Source organism: Rattus rattus, chromosome 5 (assembly GCF_011064425.1).
Source record: "Rattus rattus isolate New Zealand chromosome 5, Rrattus_CSIRO_v1, whole genome shotgun sequence".
In the NCBI taxonomy this organism is placed as follows: Eukaryota; Metazoa; Chordata; class Mammalia; order Rodentia; family Muridae; genus Rattus; species Rattus rattus.
Window position 1 is genome coordinate 29,886,816 of NC_046158.1, and position 24,888 is coordinate 29,911,703.

A 24,888-nucleotide genomic window follows, 5' to 3' on the forward strand; every position below is an offset into this window, starting at 1 on the left:
AATACATTTTTTTCCTGTTTAGAGATGTTTTCACTATATGTAATCCAGGCTGGCCTTAAACTTGTGGCAGGTCTATCTCTACCTTCACAGTGCTGGATTACAGATGAAATGGTCAGTGGGACATTGTGTTTTGTGATGTGGCTTTGTAGTGCAGGCCAGTCACACTATTTATGCTAGAGTCCCAAGTACTGGATTTCTAGATGCTTGCCACTAGGTCTTGTGCCACACAATTTTTTTTTTTTTTTTTTTTTTTTTTTTAGATTTTATTTATTTTATGTATGTAACTACACTGTTGCTGTCTTCAGACACACCAGAAGAGGGCATCAGATCCCATTACAGATGGTTATGAACCACCATGTGGTTGCTGGGAATTGAACTCAGGACCTCTGGAAGAGCAGCTAGTGCTCTTAACCTCTGAGTCATCTCTCCAGCCCCACAATGTTTTTTAAAAAGATGTTATGTGTGTGAGTGTTTTGCCAGCCTGTATGTCTGCACCATGGGTATGCTCGGAGGACACAAGAGGGTATCAAATCCTTTGGCTCTATGAGTCATGGTTGGTGACAATGTAGGTTCTAGGAACTGAACCCAGATCCTGTGGAAGGAAGAACAAGTACTCTTAACCCTTGAGTTATAATTCCAGCTCTTGCTTGTGTCATAATATAAAAATTTTAAAGTAGGTCATGTGGTAGAAGCTGGGGGGAATAAATAATAAAACCAACTTAAAAATTCATTGTTTCTCGTGTTTACCTGTTAATATATCAGGATGAACAGGCCATTCTGATACACATTGTTCATATTTTTTAGGTTTTTTCTCAATCTAGAAACACTTGTAGGCTGCGTGCTTTCTGGTCCGACATCACCACTGGCTTTCAGTGATTCTGTATTAACTGTGATTAATCAGAATGCAAAGCAGTTGGCAAACAAGGAGCATCTCTGGAGAATGTGGAGTATGATAGTCACTCCACTGACGGATGTGATTCATCAGGTAGGACACATCTGCCATGGCTCCCTCACTGGAGTCTAGACTAATAATTATTTATAAAGGATGCACTGTAGTTTAGGCTGGTCTTCTGCTTGCCATAGTCCCGCCTCTGCCCACTTAGTGCCAGGAGGTTATAGGTTTGTGCTTTCATGCCAGTCCAGTCTCCATTCCCCCCTATTTTGGAAAGAGCAGAAGTATGGGTTTAAATAAAAGTAGAAATACTATTTTTTGTTATGTAGTGATTGATTGCTTCTACTTGCTATAGTGATAGGTACTAGTGCAGACCAAACAGTTTCTTACTTTTAATAGTGACAATAATACTTGCTGCCTTTGTGTGATAGTGATCTGTCAGTATCTTACTGTGAGGCCGATACTGGCCTCCCATTTCCTGGGATTTTTCTGGCCCATCCTTCCAGTATTGTATCATTTGAATATTTTTGTTGATCCCTATCTGGTACAGTTCAATATAGCATGGTCTTTGCTTTTGTTTTCCCCTTGAAACAAAGTCTTACTCTGTAGCCAAGCCGGCTTCATGTCCACGCTTCCCAGAGTTGGTTTTCAGGTCGTGTGCCTCCCACATGCGAAGTTATTATTTTAAATGGCTTATGTGCAGGCTCAAGCCATGGTGCCTCATTTATCCTTAGGAGTTGAGAGTTTCTTACATTTAAGTGTTCATAGGTTTTAAGTATTAAGATATGGAACACAAATTAACTTTCATGGCTTCGTTTTGGTATATTCTGTTTGCTTTTGGGACATAGTTCAATTTTTTTTGGTATTTAGGTTGATGACGAGTAATTCATGGGATGAAAAACTCCACAGATGAGTTTTATGAAAGTCAGCTTCTTAAGCTAGCTAGCACTTTCCTAGAATCCTCACCTTAGCTATGTGGTGGTGCACACCTTTAATCCCAGCACTTGAGAGACAGAGGCAGGCAGGTCTATAGAGCAACCAGGGCTACACAGAAGAAACCGTGTCTCAAAAAAAAAAAAAAAAAGAATCCTCACCTTGAATGGTGGTAGAAGCCTTTTATGAATCTACTGCTCTGACTAATGTTTTAAGAATTATTTGAGGTTCTGTGTGTTTTGAGATGTCTGCCTTTATAGCTGTGTTCCCTGGAACTATTATAGTCCAGGCTGGTCTTCGATTCATAGCAGCTCTCCAAATGCTATCATTGCTGGTGTACGAAACATCTAGCTTGGGAACTTATCTCTTTCTCAGTTTATTCCCTAAGGCTTCTGAGAACAACAAAATTTACAAGATCCAGGTGGCGAAAACGAGAATTAATTACAAGTTTTTGTTTGTATTTTGAGACAGAGTTTCTCTGTAGTCCTGGTTGTACTGGAACCCAAACAGTAGGCCAAATTGGCCTAGAATTTGGTGATCTGCTTGTCTCTCTTCCTGGGTGCTGGGATTTTAAAGGCCTGTGCCACCAGCACCCAATGAGAATTATGTTTTTTTATTTTAAATTGTTTTATGTTAAGTGCTAGAACGAAGCACTTAACATAATGAAGTATATCTTCAGGCAATGCTGGGCTGTACTTCTAGTTCTGATAATAAATAGAAGTCTCTGTTGTCAGAATTCTAAAGACTAGAAGTTTTGGAGCCTTCCTCTCAAGTAACAGTGGTAGCCAGCAATCCATGACCTTGAATTGTATCCACATCATTTCCAGCTGTCTTCCCATAGTCAGAATGCCAAATGTTGGGTTTGAGATCACCACACTTGAGTATGACATCTTGATTCTACACTGGTGTTTATTTTTGTATCTGGTATCTAGGGCTAGAAGTGCCACATCTCTAGAATATATTCTAGTAGAACACCACTTTGTTATAAATGAGTTATATATTATTGTTAATAATAATAATAATAATAATAATAATAATATAGTTTAGAATTAGTAATTTGTCTAAATTCATATTTTTTGTTTCAGACCAATGAAGTGAATCAAGGTGATGCCTTAGAACATAATTTTAGTGCCATTTATGGTGCATTGACTTTGCCAATAAACCATATTTTTTCAGCTTCAACATTTCCCACGGTAAGAACATGTAATGATTGTGTAAGGATTTTGTGCCTTTCTGGAAATACTGCTGTTATATATGGTTAGCCCCAACCCTGATTTTTCTTGAATTTATGTTTGTGGGGTGGAGGGAGAGAAGGGAAAACTGGAATAAGGATTTGGGTTTTGGCCTTTGACTTTTGACCTTTGGTAATAGTGCTCTTCATGTAGATTGTAGTAGAGAGGTGTAACAGTTCCTCTGACAAATGAAGTGTGCCACTCTTAACAGACATAAGAGATGTATTCATCCTGCTATGTATTTGGTATGATGGTGTCAATTTGTCAAATTTCTTTTTTGTTATTAGGGTACCATGAAAACTTTACTTAAAACTTGGTCAGAATTGTATAGAGCTTTTGCTCGCTGTGCTGCTGTGGTGGCAACAGCAGAAGAGAATTTGTGCTGTGAAGAACTTTCTTCTAAAATAATGTGCAGTTTGGAAGATGAAGCCCTTTCAGTGAGTACATTTTTCTTTTTGAAGATAACATTAAAAAACTTAACAGTTTATTGAAACTGCTGTATAATAGAAGATAAGCACGAGTGTTTATTACTTTAGAGTGCCTCTTTTCTCTTAATGCTAACCCTAGTCTAAGCTTTTCTTAACAGTACCTTCCTTGTGATATAGCTCACCTTCCGTGCAGGTTAGCTGCCCACTGTTGAGAAGCACATTGTTGAGTGCCTAACTGGGAAGTACTTATGACCATGTATTTGTAGCATGAACAGTAAACATTCTTTTTGTGTGTGTTTTGAGTCTTGACTGTTGTACTATGGCTGTAGTAAAATTTTCTGATTATCACACTTAAATTTCTTCTTAGGACTTGCTGTTCTTGGACAGGATTTCTCATGTTGTTGTAGTAATGGTTGATTGTATTGACTTTTCACCATATAATATTAAATACCAGCCGAAAATCAAATGTAAGTATTGTCTTTACTTTTGTTTAAATAGTATTTCATAGCTGAAATTTCAGGGGAAATTCTTACAGCCAGCCTTTCTTAGTTTACTTTACAGATTTACCAGATTATTTTGCTAATATCAATTAAGCAAATTTTCAATGTAGAGAAACATTCTTAGAATTGTCTATGCATCTTTTGGCTAGATTTTCCAATGATAGTTATGGCTGGGTGCACTCCTAAATTCTGGCAGTTGACTTGGAGGTTCACAACATAGTGGGCAACATAGTGAATGAGTACCAGGTCCACCTCAGCTACATAACATGACTCAGTCTCAAAGGAACAAGTTGATTTTAGTATTTTTTCCAAGATAGAACTATCCCCCCCCTTTTTTAAAATTGTGTTACTTTTGTTTGAAAGCATGATAAAGACAAGTGAAGATCAGTGTAAACAGCTTGGAGTATTTCTTCAGTGTTATGTTTTTTACAGATGAGGCGCTTGGCCAGCATTTTTTTGTTTGGTCTTTCATTTGAACTTGCCATATTACTCAAGGCTGGACACATTTTTAATTTTTTTTTTTTTTTTCTGTAATAGAGATACCACAAAACTAATGTAGTGGTGCTTTTAATTCACACCTCATTCATTTCTGATGTTAATATATACTGTTGATTGGTGTCAAAGTTTCCATTAATTTGGCTGTATTGTGGCTACTGTAAAAAACTGAATATCTTCCCCACCCCACCCATTTGTTTTTGTTTTTTATTGTTTGCAGAGGCGAATAGCCCAGGCTGGCCTATAACTTGCCACGAGGAGGAATTCATTTATTTTTGTCTTTTATGTGAGACAGTCTACTGTAGATTGGCTACAGGATGTCCTTTACTTCCCATTTTTCTGTCCCTACCTGCTGATTGCTGGGATTACAGGCATGGTGGTTTTGTTTGTGTTACTAGGGTTGCAGCCCACAGGTTTCTGCCTGATAGTCAAGCAGTGGACCAGCTGAGCTGCATATCCCTAGCTCCAAATACCTTGTTCTTAGGAAGCCTGACTCATGACTTTGTCACATCACTTGTTAATGCAGCTTCCTAAATCACCATGATATTTTGTTTATTTAAAACTCTTTTGGTGGCCAGGATCTCACTTAGTAGGCTAGGCATAGCTTGGAACTTTAGAACTTGTGAAATTCTAAAATATGTTGGGTGATCCTTCTGAGATTAAAGTCACGAGCCACCATCCTCCCCCCACTCTGATATTTGAAGTGATCACACTGTTTTCACTTGATTACATTAAATTAGTTTGTGTCAGAAATCAGTTGATTTCTTATCAGTTATATCGTAAAATCCCTGTTTTAAGTTGTCATTCTCACAATACTTACCTCATAGTTACTGAATAGAATTACATTTTTTTCTACTGGAAGTATAGAAAATAAGTTCCCATATAATTGCTTCTGTTTATTTTTATATCTTTACTCTTTTTTGTGTGTTTGTGTGTTATGTGTAGTGTATGCATATGGGTTTCAAAGAAAGTCTATGTCTGGTGTTTTCCTCTTATTAACAGTGGTTTTCAACCTCTGGGTTATGATGCCATTGGCAAACCTATTTCTCCAAAAATACTTAACACTACTTTCCACAACAGCAAAATTACAGCTATACTGAAGTAACAATTAAAAATGATTTTATGGTTGGGGGTCACCACAACATGAACTGTATGAAAGGGTCAGGACATTAGAAAGGTTGAGAGCCATGGCTCTATTTCTTACTGCCTAGTTTTTTTGAGACAGGATTTCAGTAACCCTTGAGTTGACTTTATTGGCTAGTCTGGGCACCAAAAAACCCCACCCTTGTCTGGTTCCTTTTCCTAGCATTGGGATTATATAAACATGATGTTCAACCTCTTCCGCTTGTTTGTTTTTGCCTCTTTTGTAGATGCTGAGGATACAGACTTACGTCTTTATGATCATATAGTAAACATTGAGATATTAGTTCTGAATTCTTTCCTTTGTACTGGGGCATACAATTCAGTGCCTTTACTTGTTAAGAAAGCTCCACCTTAGTATAGAATGATATCTCTTACAATATTTTGACATATTACTATTTATAAGTTCTGCAGAATATTCAGCCTTGTACTTTTCTGACAGACTGGTATTATTCTCCCTAGAAAGAAACATAGTTCTTTTTTGTCTGATACTAGGATGTAAAAACCCAGAGCAGGGCATTGCTGCTAAGTTACATTGTTTCTGGATTCCTTTACTGAGGACATAGATGAGATGTTGTCTCTGTTAGCTGTTTTTGTGGATAAGTTTCTGCGCACAGTCAGATTCTTAAAATTGTACTTAAGCAATTTAGAGACCTTTGTTGCTCTTAACTCTACCTACCTACCTACCTACCTACCTACCTACCTACCTACCTATTGATCAAATTGGTCAGACAACTTTTTCCTTACATCCCTTGTTACCTTAGCCATATCCTGGTATCTTAGTGTCAAAATTGAATAGAAGAGTTTCTGAGTAGCAGAAATTCTTTTATTTTAATGTATATGTTGAAGAAACTGCTTCTAGATGAGATGATTGACTTTTTTTTAGTGGCAGCCTTGATTTCAGTTCATCATGAGGCTAGTAAGGTATGAGTTAGACTTCCTTTCCCTTAAACCTGAGCTCTCTCCCAAAGCTTGATTGTGTTACAGAAACAGAAACATTGTTGTCAGAAACAGGTAATTTTGAAATAAGAATGACTTTCAGGGCAAGAGAAATGTGGGTTTTGTTTTGTGCCTGGAATCTGGAGACTAATTATCTAAAAGGGGATGATAAAGAAAAAGGTGTACTTTTAAGATAAATGTTACAGTCTAGAAAATAGGTACTGGAAAGAATTTCTCTGAATTCTTTCTCATTATTTTGCAGGGAGTAATGAACTGTGTGTGAGCTAGGAATATTAGTTTCTAATAAAAACATTTATTATTGAAAATCCATAGTTCAGCTTTGTTACTTTGGTCATGTATTTTGTTAATTGTAAATGATTTGTTGAAATTCTGAGGTATAGAAGAAATTGAGATGTACTCTATATCTATAATTCCTTAGAAATTCTTACTTTGATTTCTTGAGATCTGCCAGCTCTTTTCCACTGAATTTGGATTTTATTTATACTAATGCTATATTGTTTGAAGGTTTATTTGAAGTTTCAATTAACAGCAAGAACATGTATATTTGATGTATTTAACATTTAATTGCAAAGTATAAAAGTGATAGTGACATATCAAAGTACTTAAGTTTTTAATCAAGTCAATTATGTCTCAGCACCACAGAGATCTTCAGATTGGTCCAGAAAGAAGAAGGAGCCCCTAGGGAAATTGGCTTCTTTATTTAAGCTAATCGTGAGAATCATCGATTCTTTCCACACTCTAAGCCTCAAGGAAACATACTCTGATACATTGCTTGCTATTGGTAACTCTATCATTAGCATGCTTTCCAATATATTTGGACATATTTCTTTGTCGTCTATGATCCGAGAAATATTTACAACTTTTACAAGACCTCTGGCTTTACTGTATGAAAATTCAAAGTAAGTATTTTCAGTATATTCATGTTGAATTAACTACATTGATTTTTTTTAATGTGTTTCATATATGTCCATAAATGTATGCACATCCATGTAGGTGTAACAGATTGCTATCTTTTATTACTTTATACCTTTTTTGATTTATCTAAACAGGGTTTTTCTCTGTAGCCCTAGCTGTCCTGGAACTTGATCTGTGGACCAGGGTGACCTCTGCCTCTGCCTCTGCCTCTGCCTCCTAAGTGCCTAGATTAAAGATGGCTGCCACCACCAACTGGCTCTACTTTGCCTTTTGAGATAGGATTTCTCACGAACTTGGAGCTCACCAATTCTAGCTCCAAACTCTCAGAAGTGGATGCTGGGGATTCAAACTCATGTCCTCATGTTTTTACTACCCAGCAATTAACTGAGCATCTCTGCTGGGCCCTGATGTGTATGTTAAACATAATAACTTCGCTTTTCTAAATACTTTGTTGTCTGGAACACTTAAAAATCAAAAATTATAGGGAGGAATGGCAAAATAGTAAATCACCAGACCCTCAAATCCACTCCAAACCTTACATAAAGAAAAGATAGGAAGGAGATAGGCAAGTAATTTCCATGAACGCTATTTATCTGTTCTGGGCATTTTTTAAATTTTATTTTTTAAACGTTTATTACATACATTTACTTCATGCTTATTAATATTTGGCATCTTACTCTTGGGACATTTTATACTAGTATGTGACTGTTTCACCTTAGTTTTGTGACTGTATTGTTTCACTTTGAGACTTTTTGATAAGTAGTGTACAGATAACATTTAAAAATAGTAACTATCTTACATCTTTATTCCCAGGCTTGATGAGGTTCCTAAAGTGTATACTAGTTTGAACAACAAGGTAAGTGGACAGTATCTATAAAGTAGACCTTATTGAGGACAGGGTATGGTTTAGGCAGTAATCTTTGTATACATTATATTATTGTTGCTTTACACTTATATTTGCTGTGTGTGCATATACACATAGTGTCAGACGTCAGAGCACTTGTGCAGGATTGGTTCTCTCTTACCACGTAGGTCCCAGGGACTGAAATACCTTCTCTCCTTGCTGTTGATGTAAAAGTATAAAAAATATAAAAGGTATAGTTGTCTTTTTCCCCCGCTAGGTCCAGCACTGAGGTGCCCCAAGATATCTGCTAGATATCTTGGCAGAAACACATCCCAACTCTGTGGCGGCCCAGTGTCTCTTGCCACCACATACTTTCCTACACTCAAACTGTCACATAAAAGAACACACAACACAATAACCTTTGACCCAAATGGTAAGATATAATTGCCCACTTAAACATACAAAGCCTGGTACCATCCCCCCCTTAGGGACATATAATAACAATTATAAATACACAGAGCAGAATCTTAACATCACCTGCCATGGCTTCTCACCCTCTCCTCTGTCCTGTCTCCTCCTTTCTCCTCTAGTCTCCTCTTCCTTCAAACTTCTCTCCTGCCCATCTTTCCTTCTCCTCCAATGACAGGCCTCCTTCTATCCTGTACCTGCCCTTCACCTGTACTTTACAAATTCAATAGGGAGGTGGTTCTGGTGAAGTTACCTGAGTTCTGAGTACGTGACTAGGCAGCTGTCCTTGGGGCAGTGGAATTAGCATCAAAATAAAATAACTTCAGGGCAAACTACAACACCTTGCCATCTTCATTTTAAAAAATTCTTTTTTCTTTAAAAAAAAAAAAGGTGTGCATGTGTGTATAATTGTGCATAAATATATTCACCATGGAGGTTAGAAGAAGGTCCAGTGGAGCTATAGTCATAGGCAGATCGGGGACTGAGAACTGAACTGCTGTCTTCTGGAAGCAAGTTGTGCAAGTGTTGGCTATCCACTGAATCCTCCCAGCCCCGTTGCTTCATTTTTAGGGGACATAAAATAATGGGGTTTAGATGCATTCTTAAGCAGCTGGGTTTACTTTAAATTCATGTAATTTCTCAGGTCTCATCTCTTTTTATATGAGATTGTGGGCGGTAATATATTAATTGTACAGATGATTATTAATCACTGTTGCAATTAATAAGAAACCTTTTTTTCTGTTCACAAGAAAGAGCTGTGAATCAAGTTACAGCACTAGTACTAAGTAAATTTACCTGATAGCTTGTTCATATGTAAAAAGGATGACCTATTTATGATGACCATGGTGTTGCTTAAAGATGTTCCAGATTTTAATGGAAATAGTAACATATTCTACAAATTTGTATTTACAATACCTTTTGTTTCCCCCACTCTTTTTCCTAGTTAGAAAAGTTATTAGGAGAAATTGTTGCTTGTCTACAGTTCAACTATCTTGGAGCCTATGACAGTGAACTTCTTGGACAACTTTCTCCACTCCTATGCATAATTTTTCTTCACAAGAATAAACAGATTCGGAAACAGAGTGCTCTGTTGTGGAATGCTACATTTGCTAAAGCAACAGCTCTGATCTATCCTGAGGAATTAAAGTATGTTAACATCAAAATTTCCAACAACTGCTTGTTCTATTGTGGTCATGTAAATCTGAATTTGGACAAAAACTGCACAGAGAAGTTTTTAATTGTGTCATCAGAGTATGTGGGAGCCATTAAGCTTGGGTTGATTTTCGTTATACTTACTGATTTTAGGAAACAGGACATGCCGTAGAAAATCCTTGAAAATAAATAACGGCAGAGAATTGAAGGTTATTAATAAAGCCATACATGGGTAGTAATATTTAACTTTTTTTGAGACAAGGTCTCTACATAACACCAGCTGTCCAAACTCAGAGATGCACTTGTCTCTGCCTTCTGAGAGCTGGGATTAATGGCATGTGCCACAATGTCCAGCATAGTTTACTTCAAAACAAATTAAGAAAAAGATTATTTTGCATAAATGAATGGGTCTTTATGTGGGTCTGTGCACCACCTGCAGGTCTTGTCCTTGTGGAGGCAAGAGAAGGCACTAGATCTCTCCTGAACTCTGGGTTGCCATTTCTTTCGGAAGAGCGGCCAAAGCTCTTAAGTGCTAAGCCACCTTATTAATTTCTAATATTTGAGTGTTCGTGTGTGTAGTTTTTTTGTTTTTTTTTAAATCTAATTATATACAGGAGTGTTTTACCTACATGTATATTTTTATACCTTGTTCTTGCCTGGTGCTTGTGGAGGGCAGTGAGGGCATTGGATCCTCTGGAACTGGATTTATGCATGGTTGTTAGCCATGCATGTTGGTCTTGGGTAGTGAACTTGACTTCTTTGGAGGAGCAACAAGTGCTTCTAACCACTAAGCTAACACTGTCCCCTCATGAATTTTCTTTTTAAATAGGTTTTGAGTTTGTCATTTATTTTAAGACAAAGTTTCATACCTATAATAGCTCGGCCTTGAACAGATGGTGATCTCTCTCACCTTCCAAAGTGCTGGAAGTGTCTTGCTTTGAAAGTTAGAGAAGTTTGGGAATGCTGTGAAAAGTATAGAGAAAAATCCAGATATTGTCTAGTGTTGTATGTGTACAAGTAAAGTTCAAAGTCATAGAGGTAAATCACAAGTTTGAGGCCAGCTTGAGATTCATGAGAACTTCTTTCATAATTAATGTAACATTGTAACAGTACTAGTGCACTTGACTTAAGAACTATCTATTTTGTACTTTTTTTAAAGACCAATATTAAGACAAGCCAAACAAAAAATCTTGCTTCTTTTGCCTGGTTTGGAAAATGTTGAGATGATGGATGAGTCCAGTGGACCATATTCAGATGCAGTAAGTTCTTTTATTTTTTTTTTTTAAAACTTAAATTTGATTTGATTGATATAAGTGAGCAGCAATAATCAGAACTTGAGCAGGAAAGAATTCAACCATCGTTTCCTTATTCCACATGAAATGAGGTCTTTTCGGGAACAAGCTTTCCACTCAGAAACAGGTGTGTGCTTGTATTTCTATTCAGAAGAAAAAATACAGTGGCTTACTGTGAGGATTCTTGTTATGTCCAAAGGAATTCTCAGAAAAAACAGTTCAGCTTGTTAGTGTGTTTAGCATAATTTAGTGTGCCATAATTGTATACTCTGGTATAAGAGAAAAATGTGCTAGATACATTTGTGTTCTCTGTCCTACCTCTGGTTTATTAACCTTTATTCTGGAATGTTGAAAGCTTCAATTTTTTTCTTAAATTTCAAGTCTATGTTGAGTATTTGAGTTTACTAATTGGATACAGTTTATTTAAGTTTTGTTTTCAGTTCACAAAAGTAAAAGCTTTAAAACTGACTACATAAGTAGATAAGTATCAGCTCAGCGTCTTTCCTTTGTTTTCAGTAGACTTGAATAGTCACACAGTTTACATCATTTGAATTGTGATGTCATTTGACTGATTTTGATAGCAGGACCAGAAGCAGAATAGTTGGCATGTATTTAATGTGTTCATTTTTATCTCAAAAGACAGAGAATTCACAATTAAATGTCAAGATAAGTGGCATGGAAAGAAAATCAAGTGGAAAGAGAGATTCCATTTTGGCACATACAAAGGAGAAAAAAGAAAATGTGAAATTATCAGCCAAAGTATGTTTTCAGAATTATATTTCTTAGAATTTTAAATATTAGCTTTCCTAATAGTCCATAATTCTTAGTTGGAATAAAGAGCTATGAAAGTCAAAATAAATGTTGGTATCATGGTAGGATAATAGTTAAAGAAAAGTTGGCTGTGATAGCTTGTAGATCTAGAAGCCCAGAGTGATTTCTTGTGAATAATGGCAGCCTGGTGGTCATTCTTCCTGAGGAGATGAAAGGATTTCTGAGGAACACAGTATGGTGCATGACAATAATGTAGATGCTTTGGTTAGGTCTTTATCACATAGCTTAGTAATTTGGAGTGCTGTGCTGCCCAAACATGCATCTCTAACTCCATAGTCTTTGCTTACTGCTTATCCTCTCAGTATTGGAGTTAGGAGAAAGCAAAGGACGTTTAACTTTTTGTTGTGAATATTGTATTAGTTTTATTTACATGCTTTCGAACAGAGTTGGTAGGGTGAGACAGGAGAATCTCAAGTTTAATCCAACCTGCACTGCATAAAGAGATCTTGTCTTCAAATAAGAAAGGTATTGATTTCATGAAATAATCCAGAGTATTAGTAAACATGAAGAATGAGAAAATAATTTGCCAACTCATACATTTATTTTTTAACAACCCACAGCTGAAACTAGACTCTTCTTCTCCAAAATTAAAGAATGGTAAGCTTTTGGAAGAGGAAAAGTCTACAGACTTTGTCTTCATACCTCCAGAAGGAAAAGAGACAAAGGCAAGGATTCTAACTGAGCACCAGAAAGAAGTACTCAAAACAAAACGGTTTGTGAGGTTTTTATCATCTCTTTGTAGATAATGTTCTGTATCAAATGTGCATGCATTTTTGTTTTTGTTGCCTGGTGAAGTGATCTTACTTAGGACATTGGTTATTAGGCAAATGCTGTTCTACTGAGCTGCTACACCTAGCCTGAGTATACTAAATTTTAATGGAAGATGATGGACTATACATGATGGGATTTCATAGTATTTTACTCTATTTAGTAATATGCCCAGTGTTCCTAAACTTACTATTTTTCAGATAGTTTATTTATTTATATCCGAAATGCTGCCCCCTCCTGTCTTGCACAGTTCTTCCCCATTCTCCCACCCCCTCATCTCTGAGAGGGCAGTCCACCCCCAACCCCTGAAGCATACCCCCACCCTGATGGAACAAGTCTGCAGGATGAGGCACATCCTTTCCCACTGAGGTCATTTCTACACTGCCTTTAGTGAGGTATATGAATATTGGAAGGGAAAGTAGTCTCTTAGGAAAATCTGTAAGCTTCTATATGGTTCATTAAATATACTTTGATAGAATAATTACAGCTTATGGTGGTGGGAATATACCAGATTTTTTTGAATTTTTATAAAATATATTTTTTCCTAGGTGTGATATTCCTGCTTTGTATAATAATCTGGATGCTTCACAAGACACTTTATTTTCTGCTCAGTTTAGTCAAGAAGAATCAATGTAAGTATAAAACTTTTATGAATAATTTTTTAGTTATATAATTAAAAATAATCTAATTTGTCTAATTATTTATTTATCTTAGGGAAGGCCTCACTTTAACTGAAAAACCGAAAGAAGATGCCAAGATAATTAAGGTATGAGCAGTGTTTGAACTTCAGGGTTTCTGTAATCATTCTTCAGTTATGAGATCTTGTTAATTATAAGGTTGTAAATTATAAATGCAGATCTTTATTTCATTAATTGTTAAAATGTATACCAGTCTCCTGACTCTGAACCATATACTTGCAGAATTGTACATATGTATGCATTTTAAATACATCGTAAGTAACTTTGCAATTGGAAGCATTAAGGTAGTGTCTCAGGTAGCCCAGGATGTCTTTGAACTGGTATGGAACCATAGTTCCTCTCAGTTACCTGATCTCCTGCCTTTTCCATCGGTCTTGGCCTCAGTGAGGCTTTAACTGAACATCAGTTTAAAGTATGTTAATATTTCTTTACTGGTACTTTTGTAACTTTAGCAGAGTTTATTCTTAAGTTTCCTAAGAAAGTTTTAATTACCACAGTATTATATTTAATTTTCCTAAGTAAGTGGGTTTTTTTCTATGTGCTTTTATATAGGAAGAGCAAATGGAGAGTGCCATTTTCATTCCTCAAGATGCCCCAGAAAACTGTACAATAGATCAACATCCTGAGAAAGCTTCTTTACCAAATTACGGTGGCTCTGTTGCTGAAACCAATCCAGAAACTCTGAGCACTGGTTTTGATGCTAGAAAAGAAATGTTAATTTCATCAAAGATGTCAGCTGAATGTTCATCTAGTTCAGAAACTACAGTGGTTAGCAGTAGTTCAGTTTCTAATGCCACTTTTTCTGGAACTCCACAGCCTACAAGTCGGAGACAAACCTTTATTACTTTGGAGAAATTTGATGGTTCAGAAACTAGACCTTTCAGTCCATCCCCCTTGAGTAACTTGTCTTCCACTGTTACAGTGAGAAACAACCAAGATAACACAACCAAAACTGATATGCCACAAAAAGCAAGGAAAAGAGAAGTGACTCACTCAAAATCTGATTCAGAAAAATTAGCGAATGGAGGTAAGAAGTCAAGCAGGAGGTGGAGTAAAGCTGAGCAGTCAGTTAATAAAAAGTTTAAGCCTTCACCGACATCTGAACAGGAAGAACAGTCATTGGAAAACCCTCCTGATTTGCTCAGTTCAGCAGAATGTGTATCAGAAAATCATGATCATCCTTCCGAAGCTACTCTAGAGCATGAAGATCGAGATCCTAGAGCATCAGTGGAAAATGCTTCATTGGAAGACTTAACAGAAGGAAAAAACGTAGGCATTAATAAGGACTCTAAAGAAAGTGCATCCCCAGTTGTAGCAGCAACAGAACAAACAGTAAATGAAGGGAGTCAAGCTGCTGCAGCAGCTCCCAATCCAAAAACACTCAGACGGTCCTCAAGGCGGCGTTCAGAAGCAGTAGAGTCTTCTGGTGACAGCCAGGAGAAGGAAAGTGGTCAACAAAAAAGGGAAAGACGAAAAGAAGAAGAAAGGACAATTTCAAAGAGTCCATGTCATATCAAAGATGATAAGTTGCCCAAGCAAAAACTAACGGCTGAGCCACCTATACTGGAAAATTTAACTGAAAAAGAAAATAGTTTACAGGAGAGAACTTTAGGGGAACCCAGCGCTAATGTTGAAATCGACCAAAATAGAAGAAAACCTGACCTTGAGACCATTAGCTCTGAGGGAGGTGGTGGCACCTTGGACAATGTAGATAAGTCATCTGAGAAGCCTTTAAGAGGTCGGACACGTTATCAAACAAGAAGAGCTTCTCAGGGTTTGATTTCCGGTGTTGAAAACTCAGAATCTGATAGTTCTGAGGCAAAGGAAGAAGTTTCTAGAAAGAAAAGATCAGGAAAATGGAAAAATAAAAGTAGTGACAGTGTTGATATTGAAGAGCAAGAAGAAAAAATGGTTGAAGATGAAGTTATGAAAACTGCAAGTCAGACACATTATGGTCAGGCAGTTCCTGATGATATAAATGCAGCAGCTCAGATTTGTGAAAAAAATATAAATAATAATAGGGCAATCCTTCAGGATTCTTCTGGGTCTATAGATTCACTGCAAGTTTCACTTACAGGCGAGGACAAAAGTAAGACTAGCAAATGTTTAGACAGTTCACTTGTAAGTCTACCTGTGCCAGAATCAAACCTCAGGACTAGAAATGCCAGTAAGAGATTATATAAACGAGATACTGATAGTAATGTGGGGGCATCAGACATGTCTATGTCTCCTGAAAAATGCACCCAAGTAGTTGAATGCCAGCACAAGAGAAGTAGGAGAGTCAGGAGGTCTAAAAGTTGTGACTGCTGTGGAGAAAAATCACAGTCCCAGGAAAAGTCATTTACTGGGTTAAAGAACACAGAAAGTTCTGCCATGAAGAGCTTGGAGACAAAAAAGACAGATCTACAAATGCCTGAGACTGCACCTGAAACTCCGGAAGCCAGTGAGCATGCTGAAACAAAGTCGGTAGGCAAACAGCCTGTTGTGAATTTTCATTTGGGTCTTGAAGAGATTTCAGCTACTGGTGATCTAATTAAATCTGAAGCTAAATTGGAAAAAGATAGTAAAAATTCCCTTCCTTCTGAACCAGTAAATATGAAAGAAAAAACTTACGATACAGATGCTAGTGAAGCAGTATCTGAAATCCAAGAGCCATGTAGTGAGGAATACAATGCTCCTGAGGACCCATGCTTAAGTGACTGCAAGGACATTTCACAGAAGTACCCTTTAGATAACAAAGCAGAAAGTCCAGAAGCTATTCTGCAAAAAGAGTTGGACATCAGCAATGTAGGAAAGGCATGCAAAGTAATGGATGGGTCCAGTCCAGAGGGAGTTGAAAGTATAGAATCCAGTGTGAGAAAGGACACATTTGGAGCTGCTGTCTCTGAAAAAAAGAGTACCCAAATGGATGTTTCTGTAGATGTGGCAACAGAGGAAGATAATAAAAAAGATGAGTGTGAAGCAATCACAACTGAAGTGAATGCTGAAGGAGTAGCCACTGAGGACTTTAATTCAAGTATGGGTCTTTCTGATACTACTACACCTGTAAGTAAGGATGTTCAGGCTGAGCATCCAGCAAGTGGGGACCTAGAGGGGGATAGCAATGGATCTGAATCAGGCTCATGTGAGGAAGTGAACAAAGAAATGGAAAGTTACAAAGCACAGATGAACACTGAAATTGACAATGCCAGGGTAAAGGATATGGACATGATTGCCAGCACCTCTAAATCTGAAGAAGCACTGATTGGGAGACTTGATGTCGACACTGAGGGCTTTGTTAGCGACATTGAAATGAGTTCTGGAGAAGGAACTGGTAAATGCAAAACTGAAACAAACATTGAACTTAATAAATTAGATGAAACAAAAATAGGTGGTAATCAAACTACAGTGGGAAATGAAACTCTGCAGGAAGTTTGCTTTACTTCAGAGAAAGTGGAGGAATTACCACAGCCTCTGATACCCGAAGTGACTTCTGAACTTGGAGCAGAAAGCAATAATGTATCCCCTATCAAGTTAGAGCTGGATCCTTCCTTTGGATCAGCAAGTGAAAGTCCTAGTGGTGTGCAGGCGCGCTGTGTCTGGTCGCCTTTGGCTTCTCCATCCACAAGCATTTTAAAGAGAGCACTAAAAAGATCCCAAGAAGATGAGATCTCACCAATTAACAAGGTAGGAGGAATGACACTGTAATGCATCTAATGTTTGCTTGAAACATGTGGTCTCTATGTGAAACATAGTAAAGGACAAGGTATTAGGATCCTGGCCACTCACCATGGAAAGGACAGGAGGGTTTCAGATAGTCTTGCACCTCACACTCAAGAACTTGATGCAGATGTGCACATGGGACACAATGGGTAGCTCTCCTTTAGGATTTTCCTTTTCTATAATTCGTGGAACCAGATTAAGAAGGCAGGCAACACTGTTGTTGATCAGAAAGCTTAGCACTGGGGCTGGGGATTTAGCTCAGTGGTAGAGCGCTTACCTAGGAAGCACAAGGCCCTGGGTTCGGGGTCCCCAGCTCCGAAAAAAAGAACCCCCCCAAAAAAAAAAGAAAAAGAAAAAAGAAAGCTTAGCACTTAATACATGTTTGGACTTAGTAATATAAAAAAGTTCTAAGGCAATTAAAATAATTTATAACTACCTCATTTTTTTCTTAATCGTTATCCCCCCTTTTCTATTGTGGAGATTAAATCCAGAGGCCCAGGCTTTCATTTTTTGAGATATGTTAAGTGCATGCCAACAAATCACTTCTCCCCTATCAATATTTAGTTTCTGTTTCTTTTTGAGGTTGGGGGAATTCAGTGCACAATGTTGAGTATGATTGCTCTATGGCACATACTTTGTCACTGAGAGATTCCCAGGTCTTAATGTCTATTTCTCCAGCACTGATCTATATACACATTTGAAGAGTTTGAGGAAAAAATGGATTATCTAGATAATTTACTTTAGCTTTTGCGTCTTTTGCTTACATAGGTTGCTGAATGAATAAAAAGACTGTAGCCTCTGCTTGCCATAAAACATGCCCTCAGCTTAGCAAAACATGTCCTCAAAAGATGTCATATTGATCTTTTCAACTTAATCTTGAAATTAGTATCTGATACTATAGATCATATATGTAGAATATATTTGAACATATTTGTATATTGTGATTGACAAGCATGTATGTTTTTTAATCTTTCTTGGGTGTGGGAACTTCTGTCTTCCACGCTGACCTTGAACTGTCATTTATGCCCCAGCTAGGGTTATAGTCTATTTCATAACCATTGGCTAACAAGTATAAGATCTATTTTTACTATTTTTAGTTACACGTATATGCATGAGTGTATTAGGATATGTGCACAGGAGTGCAGGTATCAAGTTATGGGCAGTTGTAAGCTGCTTAATGTGGGTGCTAGGACTTTTGAAGTGTAGTATGTGCTTTTTTTTTTTCTTTTCCTTTTTTTGATTTTTTGAGACAAGGTTTCTTTGTGTCCTGGCTGCTATGGATCTGTTCTGTAGATGGGGCTGACCTGCAACTCATTGCCTGCCTCTACCCTACCTTCACTTCCAGGAGTGCTGGGATTAAATGCATGCACATAACTGCCCAGCTGCGGTGTGAACTCCTAACTGCTGGAGTCTTCTCTCTACTTTTAGTTTTACAATCTGGAAAGTCACATTGAAAATGCTTCTGAGACTTCCGAGATGAAATCCTTTAGGAAAATAAACGGCTCTTGATTTTGTTTGTTAGCTTTTATTTTCATGACAAAGGGCTTCACTGTGCAGCTCTGGCTCTCCTAGAGTTAACAAATTGGTAGCTATATGCTTTTTTTTGTTTGTTTTAACAAAGGGTAGTAAGGCAGTTACAAGATGACAGAATTCTGAATTCATCAGAAGGCTTATACAGCTTAACTAGCTATTACTACTGTACTACTGTTTGGTAGGAAATTAGATTTAGTGTGTTCCCACCCCCCTTTTAAAAGATAGGGCCTTGCTATGTATCCTGGCTATCCTGGAACCTACAGAGACCCTCCTGCCTCTACCTCTTACTAATGCTGGAATTAAAGGTTTTTTTTTAAACTACTCGAAGCAGATTTAATGTCTGTTCTAAATAAAATAGGATAACATTTCTGAAGCAGCTACTTACAGGTTACCCATTCTTAAGAATCAATCCTAGTAGATATATGAGATCTCTATAGCTAATAGCTCAATGTGAACATATTGTAGACCTTTAGAAGAAGCCAAATTAGCCACAGTGAGGTTAAGCCACAGTATTTGTATTGCCTTCAAAGAGTTTAGGGTAGGGGCTCTGGAGATAAGCTTGGGTGGTGTGGTGTGTTTGCAAGGTATGCATAAGGACTTGAGGTCCAATTTCTAGAACCCATATTTAAAGGAAAAATCCCGGGCTGGGTGGCATGTGCTACTTACTAATCTCTGTCTTGGGAAGACAGATAACCATATTTCTGGGGTCTGCTGCTTAGTAAGCCTAGGCCATTGAGAAGCATCATCACACAAAATAAGTTGTACAACACCTGAGCAATCACTCTGTCACCTCAAAGTTGTCCTCTGACTTCTACATGCAAACATTCACAAGTTTACAACGATGATTAATAAGATATACCAGAAACTAGTTGCTACTATCTATTAATCTGTAAATACAGTTTATTGGTCAACTAAAATCAAATTATTTAGGATTTTTAAGAGATTTCGTTTTTATTGGTGTGTATGTTTGTATATGCAAAAGCTCCTGGCGAGGTCAGAAGAATGTGTATCAGATCCCTTGGAGCTGGAGTTACAGACTTCTGTAGAACTGACTTGGTAATGTTGGTGCTAGGATTTGAACTCTGGCTGATATGATTATGCAGTTGGTGCTTTTAATACCTAAGTTGTGTCTCTTGAGCTCTTGTTTTGTTCTTTGAGGCTGAGGTTTCACTATGTAGTTCCAGACTGACCTCAATTGGTGTGGTCTTCTGCCCCAGTCTCCTGATTGCTGGGACCACAGTTATGTACTGCCACTTCTGTGCTTTGTTTTTTAGACAGAATCTCACTATGTATCCCTGACTGATCTGGAAATCTATACTGTTCAGACCAGGCTGACCTCAAACTCATAGACATCTACCTGCCTTTGCCTCTTGGGTACTGTGATTGAATGTGTGCACAATCACACTCTGCATATTTATTTGTGCATTGTTGATTTAAAGAGTTTGATGACTATAGAAGTAGTGTAGTATGTAATTTGAATGGACTGCAATATTAGGCAGTATCTGAAAGATGGAACAGTTGTGCAGGAGGGTTCTAGTAAAATAAGTTTGGAAATACTTGGTTTTGCACAAACTCAAGGTGTTGTCTTCTTAATGAAAACTATCCCGTACTTTCAGGTTAGACGTGTCTCATTTGCAGATCCAATATACCAAGCAGGATTGGCAGATGACATTGATAGGCGCTGCTCTGTTGTTAGGTCTCATTCTTCAAATAGCTCTCCTGTAATAAAAAAGTGTTAAAACTTCACCTACTTCACACTCTAAGGTAAGTTATAGTCTTCAAAATATGCATATGTCTTTATATATAAACTTGTATTTGAAGATAAGAAACAGTCTGCTTTGGATAGATTGATTTTTTATGGAGAAGGTTGAGGCCAGTCAGTCAACTATATCTCACAGGTAAATTAATAGTTTATCCTATTCTATTTTTATTTCCTAAATTTTTACAAAGGTAATTTTAGTTGTACAATTTAACTTGTAACGTTATAGTTGTCTGGGGTTCTGAGTGCCTTTTTTTTTTTCTCCACTTCTATCCAGCATAATACCACTTCAGCCAAAGGATTTCTGTCCCCAGGATCACAGAGCTCTAAATTTAAGAGCTCAAAGAAGTGTTTAGTAAGAAGTGCTTTAGTTTTTATGTAATTTTATACTTTATACTTTCAGTCCTGTAACCTCTACTTAATGGCTTTTGACATTTATTTTAAGATTACAGAAATGGCCCAAGAATCCATGCTATCCCCAACAGAAAGTGTTTACCCAGCTTTGGTGAACTGTGCAGCATCAGTCGACATCATTTTACCTCAGATTACATCAAACATGTGGTAAGTGGTTATTTAAGCTTATGGTTCATATTCTGAGGAGTAGGCATTTGGACGTTTATATTTGTTTTTCATCTTCATTTTGAGTCATAGTTTTGCTAAAATTTCCCAGTTTGAGAAGGGGAGTATGTGCTGCTAATAAGAAAGCTGAGGTAGGATTACCAGTTCATGGCACGCCTGAGATGTAGTTTGATGGAGTAGTCTGGCACTAGGGTTGAAGCTCAGTTGCCAGACTGCTTGTTTAGCATTGATGAGTGTGTAAAATTCATCCTCAGTACTGCAGAAGCCAGAAGTGCTTTTGCAGGTGCGCTGAGGCCAGCTCAAGGGCATCCTCTGACACATGGTGAGTTTAAGGCCCGAGTCCCACTGGATTGTTGATTTAATTTCTAAGACTTGGGCTGGAGAGATGGTTCAGCAATTAAGAGCACTGACTGCTCTTCCAGAGGTCCTGAGTTCAATTCCCAGAAACCACATGGTGGCTCACAACCATCTGTAATAAGATCTGGTGCCCTCTTCTGGTGTGTCTGAAGACAGCTACAGTATATTTATATACATAAAATAAATAAGTACAAAAACATTTAAAATTTTTCTAAGACTTACAATGTGAAGGGACATAAAAATAAAAGACCTTACTGAGGTTCACCTGTATGAACCCATGTTCATATATAACATACAGAGCATGTGTTCCAAAGAGTTCTTGATTTTTGGACCCTTTCTTTCCTCCCTTCATACAAACTAGGATTATAGGATTGAATTGGCTGGGCATGGCTCTGGAGGAATATCTTAATGGTCAAACTTTTCAGTTTGGTATTTATTCCTCTCACACATTTTTGCTTTCAAAAGTAAAACATGTGTATCCTGGTATGAATAAAGGCTTCGTGTTTGCATATTTTTGTATATGTATCTTGTTTCATCCTATTTTAGACCCTTTTAGCAATAGAAGTATCATTGTATATTTATGAAGCTTAGTCCACAAAATTTGTAGAGCTAAGTAGGTAGTTTCATATAGGTAGGCCTCATTGAGGGTCTTTCATGCTTCAATTTAATCTTGTTTCAATCTTGTTAGAAATGTAATTAGCATATTTTAAATTTATATATACATGTTTTGCTTGCATACATATATATATGTATACACACACACACACACACACACACACACACACACACACACACACACACACACACACACACACACACACACACACACACACACACATACCTACACCATGTGAGGCTGGTACCTGTGGAGGCCAGAAGAAGGTGTCAACATTCCTAGAACTGGAGTTGAAATGTGTCCCTGAAGTGCAATAAGTACTCTTAACCACTGAGCTATCTCCATTTCCAGACAAGCAAATCTTAAGAAAATTGGTAAGTGTTGTTTGGGAAATTTAGAGAATTTCTTTAATTACTAGACTGATAATCAGAACATAATTCCTCAGTAAGAAACTCCTTATATTCTCCTCCAGAGAACTGTGTGAGACATACATACAGAATATAGAAGGAAGTCACATTAAAAAGGGTCTAGAATAGGATAAGTTAAAATAACAAAACTGCATACATCTGATGAAGGACCTGATCATAGACAGAAAGCTGAAGTGAAGGCATGTTGCGTTCCTCCTGTGTTACACTGTGCTTACCTTGTAAACACCGCAGAACACATCATTGGTGCTGCTATTAAAGAAGCTAGAGGAGAATTAAGTTCACTAGGTGTTTGCTTATTGCACTGTATGGGTTAGGTGGAGTATGTGTAAACTGAGTTTAAGTGGAGAAGTGCTCACAGATAATGTATCAGTAAAAGCTTAATTATGCTTTTCCTTTTCAAAAGGGCAAGAGGTCTTGGACAACTTATCAGAGCCAAGAATATAAAAACGATTGGTGATTTGAGTACGCTTACAGCATCTGAAATAAAAACTCTTCCTATTCGTTCTCCAAAGGTGTTTAATGTAAAAAAGGCCCTCAGAGTATACCATGAACAACAGGTAAACACTTGTCTTTTGTCTGCGTGTATGTCTGTTTACCATGTGTGTACTCTATTCTTGAAACTACTTGATTTTTTATTATTTTTGATACTTAAAAATAAAGCATTTTGCTGACAGGTTAATTATAAAAGCAAGCAAAACCCAGAAACTAAACTACTAATTTGCAATGTCACAGGTAGAATTTCTGAAATTAACAAACAGTATTTTTTTTGTGTGTTGGGTTGCCTGTATGTACTGCATACATGCAGAACCCTGTGGAAACCCAGAGTGAAAGATCCTTTGGAACTGGACATTAAAGCAGGTTCTGTACACAGGCACGCATTCATCCCCATGTGACTAAGTCAGTAAAAATGCTGTTATCACTAACAGTAATACCTTTATCAAAGGAGGTTTGTTTATACAGACCCATTGTTTCCGGGTTTTTGTTTTTACTTTGTGAGACAGGGTCTTGTATTCTTGGCAGTCCATGAACTCCAACACAGAGATCTTTTGCCTTCGCCATCTTAGGGTTCATATAAAAGTGTGTGCTGCCGTGGCTGGCTTCCCATTATGTTTACTACTAATGGGTTCTAGCAGTAGCTATGAAGGCTTTCTATGTGTTTAAATCTATATGTTGGATGTATCATGTTTATGTGTATGTAGATTTCTGAAAAGCTCTAATAAGATTTAATATAAAATTTTATATAAATGAAATTGATCCATGCAGTCTATTGTTAATAACTAAGTATATTAAATATATATCATTCCTATGATTAATTTAATATTGAAATTAAGAAAATTCTCCAAAATGAAGAAAATCCGTTACTCTTCATTTCCATTCCCCATCCCTTGGCATTTTTTTCTATAGGCTTACTTACTCTGGACATTGTTTAATATTGGAATTAATACTAAGTCTGGTTGGTGGTTATACGTTTATTATTAATCTGACTTTCTTTATAGCTGAAAAGTATTCCGTAGATCTACCACATTTTCTTTATCCATCCCTCAACTGATGGGCTTATGGGCTGCTTTTCTCCTTTGGTTTTCATAAGAAACCCTCTTAAGTTTTTATGTGGCCATATTTGTATTTCATTTGTGCCATTGTATAGGACTGTTGAGTCATGAAAACTTTGAACTATTTCTTTGAGCAGTAGTCCATGAAACCTGGGATACTCATACTTTAGTTATGCTTTTGGCCTGTGCTTAGGACATTATGCATAGTGAGTGAGCAGTGCTCTAACAGTGAGGTATCCATAGCTTTGATAATGAAAGGTTTCCAGAGTGCTGGGATCAGAATTCTCCACCACACTGCTGCCGCACTAGATATGAGCAGTTTTAGTAAATCTTTTTAACAACGTTAACTGAGTTGACTTTGGGGCATTTCATGTCATTCCTGTTAAAAATATGTTTTATTATTTCTGTTACTGTTTTAAATGTATAATCAAGATGAAATCTCGTGGACTTGAAGAAATTCCAATTTTTGATATTTCTGAAAAGGCAGTAAATGGGGTAGAGAGCAAGACCCTCTCCACGGATGAAGAAAGGTTTGCCTCAGGTATGCTAGCCAAGCACGTTAGTTTCGTATGGAACAAACTGTCTTGGAAAACATAACTTTGTTAATGCTTTTACATGTTTTAAACAAAGGTTATTTTTAGTATATATTTGTATATATTTGTATGTATTTGTGTGCTTTTGTTCTCCTGGGACTAATATTAGAGCAGTTGTGATTTGCCATGTGACTGCTTGGAAATGAATCCTGGTCCTTTGGAAGGACAGGCTTTTAAGTACGGAGCCATTTCTCCAGGCCAGTGCTTTAGTTTTAATTTGACC

General features: G+C 37.2%; 1 protein-coding gene across 1 annotated transcript in view; it reads left to right on the plus strand.

Moving 5' to 3' along the window:
- The window catches only part of Rif1 (replication timing regulatory factor 1), a 48,491-nt gene that overhangs the window by 21,889 nt on the left and 1,714 nt on the right, over positions 1–24,888 (plus strand). The window contains 19 exon segments of the mRNA XM_032903279.1: positions 805–985; positions 2,911–3,018; positions 3,345–3,494; positions 3,853–3,952; positions 7,215–7,479; positions 8,309–8,351; positions 9,751–9,953; positions 11,119–11,218; positions 11,891–12,010; positions 12,643–12,794; positions 13,399–13,482; positions 13,565–13,616; positions 14,101–17,214; positions 20,400–20,510; positions 20,512–20,547; positions 20,820–20,897; positions 20,988–21,103; positions 22,926–23,079; positions 24,505–24,613. Coding sequence (XP_032759170.1) covers positions 805–985; positions 2,911–3,018; positions 3,345–3,494; positions 3,853–3,952; positions 7,215–7,479; positions 8,309–8,351; positions 9,751–9,953; positions 11,119–11,218; positions 11,891–12,010; positions 12,643–12,794; positions 13,399–13,482; positions 13,565–13,616; positions 14,101–17,214; positions 20,400–20,510; positions 20,512–20,547; positions 20,820–20,897; positions 20,988–21,103; positions 22,926–23,079; positions 24,505–24,613 — 5,276 coding nt within the window.